Below are 7654 nucleotides of genomic sequence, written 5' to 3'. Positions count from 1 at the left end.
GCCTCCAGCCTGCCACCTCATCAATCTATCATCCTCTTAGCAGCTGACACCTCTGGCAGCTCCTCCCGGCTGCCCGGGCATTAGAATTGCAAGAAGCCCAGTTGCATCAGGGAATACAGATAGAGGAATCTCAGATTCAAATTTGTCTAAGTATCGTGAACAGCCAGACCCGGGCAAGGCATCTCTACTGCCCTTCCACCGAAGGGGAGTGGTGGGGGTTTTGTTAGAAGTACAAATTGCTTCTTAATGCAGAGGATAAAGCTGGACTCGGGCACCTCCTTAGAAATTCCTCCCGCTCCCAGGAAAGCCACCGCTGCATGTCAATTTTAATTTTTGAAATTTAAACCGAGGGCTTTGTGTCTAAGCTCCATCTCATCGGAGGAAGGGGAGGAATAAGTCAAAAAGGATTAGGGGCCCACTGGGGATTGCAGATCCATAGCAATTAGACTTCATTTGGGTCTCAGACATTTGGTTTTAATCGCATTTCTGGATGATACAATCGACAAGGCATCAGAAATTGATATGTATGCAACTGTAGATGGCCCCCACTCTGCCCTCCCCAGTTCCTGGCCTCAGCTGGGTTTGGGCTCTGCGATCAGGAGGGTGGAGTGGGGCGGAGTGGGGAACTAGGGTTCCATTTGGGTCTGGAACTGGAGAGATGGTGGTTTGTGTGTCTAGGAGTGTCTAGGTGTGTGTGTGTGTGTGTGTATATATAATTTGTTTTCCCCCAGCTGTCTTTGAGCACTTTATCCCTGGACTGAAAGCAGACACAATCATCACTAATATTCAAGTGAATGGCAATAAAACATTATTCAAATAAAATAAGAGCATAAAGAGGAATAGCGACGTGACAGCACTCAAGGCAGGGGGTGTAATTGTCTCTCAGATGGGACTCACAGCTTTCAGCATCCTCCAAGAATGAAAGTTCAGCACAATATGATTTGGGGGCAGACATCCAGCCATGAACACTGTCACATACCACACTGACATGGACCGATGGATGCGTGTGTGTGTGTGTGTGTGTGTGTGCAGTCGTGTCACTTGGATTAGTGATGACAAACACGACATTATATCCATTGGAGGGGTGCGTGCACCTGTGTATTTCCAGCTTTATCCAGGTACACACACTCTAGGGTTGCCTCTGCGCACACATTTCTCTTCAAACAACTGGTCAAAATGAGCTAAGTACTGACAGGTTGCTAGCCAGTTATTTTGTAGATAACTTACTGTTTATCAGAGCTCAGCGATTTAAAAATGAAACAAAAAAGTAAAAGGAAAAAAAGTAAAACTACATGGGGTGTTTTCTAACTCGTGAGTGTGGTGAAGGGAGGTAAAGATGGGGGACCAAAGAAACACATTCGGGTTCAGAGCAGGTGCTCCACACCACTGTGCAAACGGAAGGGAAGACCCCAGAAAAAGGGTGTCTCTCCGTAAAAGTGTCTATCTCACACCACCTGGTTCTGGGTGAATTCAGAGAACTGATGGTTCACAGGACTGTCTCTGTTTACCAGTTCTTTTGAGAGATGTGGATCTAGCTGGTGTGTGAGCAAATGGACCAGTGCTGAGTATACCATGTGCTTGAGTGGGTGCATTTCTGCGGGGGACTTCTGTGCTTCCTTTTAGGGGCAAACATCTCAAAGATCACCTGTGGGCAAGTGCCTTACTCACGCCTCCCATTTGCAGATGTGCTTCCTCCTCCTCTCCCTTCTCCAGAAATTTTTGCCCTTTGACCTCCTCCCACAAGCCTATCCTCTCCTGGGGCCTCTAACTCCCCCCCCCCCTCCACTGGGCTCTTCCAGTTCAGGGCCACAGCCCAGGGGACTGCATCCCCATCTCATCACGTGTCTTCCCCCACCCCAGGTGTCAGGGCCAAGGCAGTGGCTGGCAAGCAGGGCATAGATGAGGCTACTCAGGGCCAGGTGAGATCTTTAAGCCAAAGTAGATGTCTGGAGGCCCCATCCTCTCCTGGGGCCCCACTGAGAGAGAGTCAGAGCCCAAGGTCTAAAAACATAATTTAATGCATCAACGTGGGTCTGAACCGGGAGTGCGGTGGACAGGTGAATTTTCCGTTTGCTGGGATTCTGCTGCGGGTAGTTTTTGGCTGATGGACAGGGAAATTTGCACGTGTATTTTGGGTCACAAAGAAGGATGCCCCAGGGAGCTCCTGCTCACTTTGGCCTATCTCCTCCCGCTCAGGGCACTGGGAAAGGGAGGGGGGCTGGAAGGGCAGGCCTCCCGCCCGGCCTGTCCAGTCCAATCAGGTTTGCAAAGTCTGAACTGAGCTGTCTCCGCCTCTGGGGGTTTAGGGTTCACGCTCACCTCGCCACTTGAGCATCCCCTTCTCCCTCCCCAGGTTGGGGACGGGGACCAGGAGGACAGCCCACAGAGGAACCGGGGTGAGAGTCCGCAGACACACTGAGGTCAGAGCGGGTCAGGGAGGACGGCAGGGATGTGTCTTTTCCGTAGATGTCAGGAAGTGTCATGAAGCGAGAGTGGTCCTCTCCAGCCGGGGAATAGCTCTCTGCCGCGGGCCTCGGGCGGCGTGAAGCCACTCCGCCTGGCGCTCCCTGCGCTCCTAATCCGGGTACAGAAGAAAGCCCGAGAACGTGCTGTATTTGTTGTTGTTGCCTCCGTGCGCCTTCCCGCCGTCCAGCTTCACGTACACCTCGTCCCCTGAATCGAGGTGCAGCACCACGCTGTTGCTGGCGTAATCGTAGTTCTGGTCGGCGTCCTGAGCGATCGCACTGGCCCGGACCTGGGGGCGAGCCGCCAGAGCAGGTGGGCCGGGGCTCCCTGCCTGGGCCTTGCCCGCCCCCCACCTGGCGCCCCTCCACGCCCCGCGGCCCCAGGGTCGACGCTCCCACCCAGGCTCCTCTCTCTCTCCCTCTCCCTCTCCCTCTCCCTCTCCTCTCCCTCTCCAACTTGGCCAACTGCTTTCCCGTCCCCTCCTCTCCACAGCAGGCTAGCCAAGTCCGGGAAGGAAGGAGAGAGGGAGCTTCATAAACCCTGACCCAGCGGGGAAGGGCAAAAACCAGGGGACCAGGGCCGAGAAGAAACAAACCAAACCAAACCAAACCAAAAAGTGGAGGGCAAAGGGGAGACGGGGGCGCAAAGGGAGAGTTAAGGAGGAATGAGGCTTCCGAAGAGCCCACGGGGCGGCCGGCGGGTAGCCAGTGGCCGGAAAGTGCAGTCGGGGTGGCGGGGTCTCGGGCGCTCAGGACGCAGCCTACCCGCGACCGGGGCGCCCCGCCGAGCTGGGTGCGCCGCGCGCTCAGTCCCAGGGCCCGCCCGGCGCCCGGAGCGGGGGCAGGAGTCGGGCTTCCCCGGCGGGGTGGGGCGCGGGGTGGCGAGGGTCGCCTGCGGGGACGTGCGCGGCCGGCGCGGGGTGACTGACCTGCCCGTTCTTGCAGAGGTCCGCCCACATGCTGGTGCCGTCGCCGCCGCGCATGAGGATGTGGTAGGTGAAGAAGTAGATGCCGCGCACCTGGCAGCTGAACTTGCCGGTGGTGGGGTCGTAGTGGTTGCCGAGATTGGTGACCACGTCGTCGAACTTGAGCACCTCGTAGCCTTCGTGGGGGCTCTTAAGACCCACGTAGAAGGCGATCTTGGGCCCGCTGAAGGCCGCGCTCAGCGCGCCCGTCACTTCGCCTTCGGAGTCGCCGCCGCCCCCGGCTCCGCCGCCCGCCACCCCGACCCCGCCCGCCGCGCCCGCCGCCAGCTGCAGGCCGGGCAGCCCGGGCCGCCCCGAGTCGCCCTTCTCCCCCGGGGGACCCCGGGGTCCAGGCGGGCCCGGCTCCCCGGGGGGTCCCCGCGGCCCCGGCTTGCCGGGTCGCCCCGGGTCGCCCTTGGGTCCCTGGATGAAAGGCGGCGGCGGGTTGGCGCTCAGGTCCTGCATGACTTCCAGGGCGGCCGTGCTGGGTCCCGGCTGCGGCGCCTTGGCTCCCGCGGGCCCCCCTGCGGGCGCGGCGCCGTACGGGTCGCAGATCATGCGGCAGGTGCCCATCATCTCGTAGTGCGCCGCGCCGGGGGGCGCCGCCTGCAGCAGCAGCGGCACGGCGATGAGCAGCCCCAGCGCCATGGCCAGGAGCACGCCGACGGTCGCCAGGCAGGCGCGCCGCCGCCGCTGCCACAGCCGGGAGGCGACCGCCACCAGCTCCTCCTTGCCGCCCGGGGAGGTAATGGTGGGGCGGCGCGGGCGGCCCCGCTCCCCGCGCTCGGGGGCCGACTCCGCGGATCCCGGCCGCGCCCCCGACGTGGCGACCCCCTGCTCCGGGCGCCCGACCACTTCTAGCGGGAGGCGCCTCGGCCCAGGGGCTGGGGCTGCTCGGAGAAGCCGCGGAGCCCGGCGCGCATGGCGGGGGCGCCCAGGCTGAGCCCGGCGCCCCTCGGGTCCCGGCGGCGGCTGCGGCTGCGGGTGCGGCTGCGGCTGCGGGTGCGGGTGCGGGTGCGGCGTCCCGCGCGGGCTCGGCGGCGCTGCCTCCCGGCCGGCTCGGCGGGGTCCGGGGCTCGGCGCGCAGGGAGGGCGCCCCGGCTCCGCGGCGCGCTCTGCTCTGCTCTCCCGCGGCTCGCTGGCTCCGCGCGGAGGGGGGACCCAGCTACCCTGACGTAAGGAGTCCGGGGCTGAGCGGCGGAGGCGGCGAGGCAACGCGCGCTGCCATCACTCGGGAGACGGCGCCCTCATGTCATCAGCCTCCGGTCCTCCTCCTATCCCGCGGCGTCCTCGGCAGGGGCGGCGAAGGCGCGGTTCCTCCCGCGGCGCCCCGGAGCCACAAGTGGGCGCAGCGCGCGCATCCCGGCCCCCGCGCCTCCGACACACCCCCCGCGGCCCCCTCGCGCGCCTCCCACCCGCCGCACACCCGCGCCCACGCGCGCCCTCGGGCCTGACCCGCCCCACCCCGCCCCGCCCCGCCCCGCCCCGCCGCCCGGCCCGCCGCGAAGGTTCCTGGAATCCCCGAGCTGGCGGGGTCCTTCGGGGGACCCCAATCCATCCCCCTGCCTGTGAGCCGGACCAGATTTCAACCCAGCAAGTCAAGGAGAAGCTCAATTCCTTGAGGCCCTGGAACGAAGGACTTTCCGTAAATCTTGCTTTTGGAAGGTCCTTCACACACCTAGTCCGAGGACTCCAAGTTATATAGGCTCCAGAAGACCACCCCACCAAATCTTCGAATGAGTCTTTGAAAAGCCCAAAGCCCTGGATACAAGAGTCTATTAGCCTCGACCCCTTTCTTCTACCAGGAAAATCACCGGCCCTCATTTTCTGTGCAAAGATCATTTAAATGCAAATCCTTAACGCCCAGCGCTTGGTGGTAACCTTGGTACACCCAGCTCCCACTCGGAGCCCACCACTACCGGGCAGATCCACAGTTTCCTTTGAACATCCCCAGTTCCCTACTACCGAGGTGGGTTTAGTTGTGTATTTAAAAAAAAATGTCTAAAGCCATTCTGAGCCAAAGTTTTGAATAAGCACTGACACCAGATTTAGAGAATTATCCATCTCCAATGCAGCATGTGAGGATAAAGAAAGGATGGGAAATTCTCCTGCGTACTGGGAAGACCTCCAGCTCCAAAATCAAAAGCCCTGGTCTTCTGGTTCTGCTCTGGCCGTGAGCAGCTGTGTGACTTTGGACATTTCCCTCTCTGAGCCTATCTTCCTAAAGCCCCAGCCCTCCCCAACATGGGAATGCACCCTGTGGGGCCTGGGAAGAAAGTCCAAGCGCTGATACCAGTGCTTGGCAACGCATCAGCATCTCTGGAACAACCATGCGCCCTCCTGAGGCTATTGCTTTGAGAAGAACATTCATTTATCAGGTTTTGTGTTCTTTTGGGTTACTTAAAAATCCATTTTGTTTTTCTGGTCATTCTGGGTCATTTCCCCACTGCACCCCACGGTGCTCCAGCCTCTTTCTCCATACGTGTATTTCCCAGGGCATAGCATAAGATCTGTCACCTGGTACATACAGGCCTCAGTACATATTTGTGGAAAAGATGACTGAACCTAGCCTGAAGCAAACTTTACCCAGGGGAGAAGGGGCAGAAAGAATTCATTTATTGGGCACCCACTTTGATGCATCAGGTGCTTTGCACGTGCTCCTTCACTTCCTCCACCCAACGTCCCTATGGATTAGCAATTACTCTCTCGTTATGCAGATGAGAAAACAGAGGTTTTGAAAGTGCACAGTGCTGCCCAGTGTTCCCTATCCAAATGACAGAGCTCAACTCCTCATTCCCTGACCAGGGGATCTGCGACCCTGGCAGTGAACTGTTGCCAGCTAGCTCCTGGTCACATTCTTCATTGGTATGCTGAGTCCTGGGAGCCCTCCATTCCCTTCCTTAAGGCCACCCCTAAAACTCCGGAACCACAGTGATTCCAAGAGCCACACCCTCTGGTCCCAATCCTGGGTCTGCAACTTTGTATCTGCATGACTTTGGGCAATTGCTTCACTACTCTGAACCTCAGTCTCCATGTGTGAAGAATGGGAGTGCCAAAATTACCTGTCTCAGAGTTATTGAGAAATCAAATGATTAATTAATATAAAAGCCTTAGAATAATAGCTGATTCAGTAAAAGTGAGATTTACTATTATTAATTCTTGATACCTTAGACCTCCCCCTTCACCATGATCAAGATCACTAAGATGAGACATGTGGGTAGTAAGTGGGGTGGGGGGTAGATTTGTGATTTAAAAAGGAGAGAGACCCAAGACCACCCACATGCTCTGTCTTTCCCCAAAGCAGAGAAGAGGAACTAGACCACCCTTCCCACACTGCCCTCCTCTGGCTGCCTGCCCTCCACCGAAATTCTGCAGAATGCTTCTGGTCACCAGTTGCACCTGGAAAAATGTTTTCCAGGCAGACCATCACTCAGTTTGAATTCCCAAGCCCTGCAGACCACCATCCCCAAATCCCCATGTTTTCGCCCCTGCAGAATCTATGCAGGGAAGAGGCAAGGAGGGGCAAACATTTGAGACCCAGGCTTTTACCCTTGCAGGCAAAGCAACCTTGCCCCTGGAGCACTGATGGCCTTGCAGGGAGGAGGGCTTCTTCCCAAGGCCAGACCTCTACCAGGAGCCGGGACAGGGGCAGTTAGAACAGGGTGAGAGCCAACAGCCTCCTGCCCCAGACCACATGAGTCATCAGGTCCTGCCCCTGCCCCCTTCCCTCCCTCTCACCATGGCAGAGCCAGACAGAGTCGCCTGCAGGAGCACTTAACACCCCTGCTTATCAGCCTGGCTTCTACTCTCCCTGAGTGATTCTTGTCATGGGTGGCTGTCTTCTCATTAATATTAATTATGGCCTTTCTTAGCCTATTGCCTTCCATTTAGACCATGGTTTTACATTTAAGGCCCAATAGTGACTTAAATCTGCCTCAAATTGCCACTAGTAAGCCAGCCTCATTTCTTCCACTAATGCCTCCACCTTCTCACAAAGCCCTTGTGGTCTGTGATACAGAGTTTGATACCTGGGGTCACACATTGTCTTATCTGGCACTCTAATGGCCCATACCAGGAATAAGCCCCATTTTTCATTCATCTGTCCTCCAGTGTCTTCAACCTGGAATGCCATTCCTTGCTTATCTCTCTAGTCTCATCCCTAATTATCCTTCAAGTTCCAGCTAAGTGTCACGTCCTTGTCTGAAGTCTTCCCTGACCCATCTC

General features: G+C 57.9%; 1 protein-coding gene across 1 annotated transcript; it reads right to left on the bottom strand.

Annotated features, from left to right (window-relative positions):
• Positions 1-1995: 1995 nt before the first annotated feature.
• C1QL2 (complement C1q like 2) lies at positions 1996-4078 on the bottom strand. The gene is made up of 2 exons (XM_025429512.3): positions 3395-4078; positions 1996-2755 (listed from the first exon to the last, which is right to left on the bottom strand). The coding sequence occupies exons 1-2, from the start codon at positions 4076-4078 to the stop codon at positions 2576-2578; spliced, it is 864 nt and encodes a 287-aa protein (XP_025285297.1). The 3' UTR covers positions 1996-2575.
• Positions 4079-7654: the final 3576 nt, after the last annotated feature.

Source organism: Canis lupus, chromosome 19 (genome assembly GCF_003254725.2).
Source record: "Canis lupus dingo isolate Sandy chromosome 19, ASM325472v2, whole genome shotgun sequence".
Taxonomy (NCBI): domain Eukaryota; kingdom Metazoa; phylum Chordata; class Mammalia; order Carnivora; family Canidae; genus Canis; species Canis lupus.
This window is presented reverse-complemented; position numbering and strand designations above follow the sequence as displayed.

Coding starts and splice junctions, on each gene's coding strand:
- C1QL2 (XM_025429512.3), bottom strand. CDS start 4,078: ATGGCGCTGGGGCTGCTCATCGCCGTGCCGCTGCTGCTGCAGGCGGCG. Junction 2,756..3,394: donor ACCTCTGCAAGAACGGGCAG/GTCAGTCACCCC, acceptor GCTCGCCCCCAG/GTCCGGGCCAGTGCGATCGC.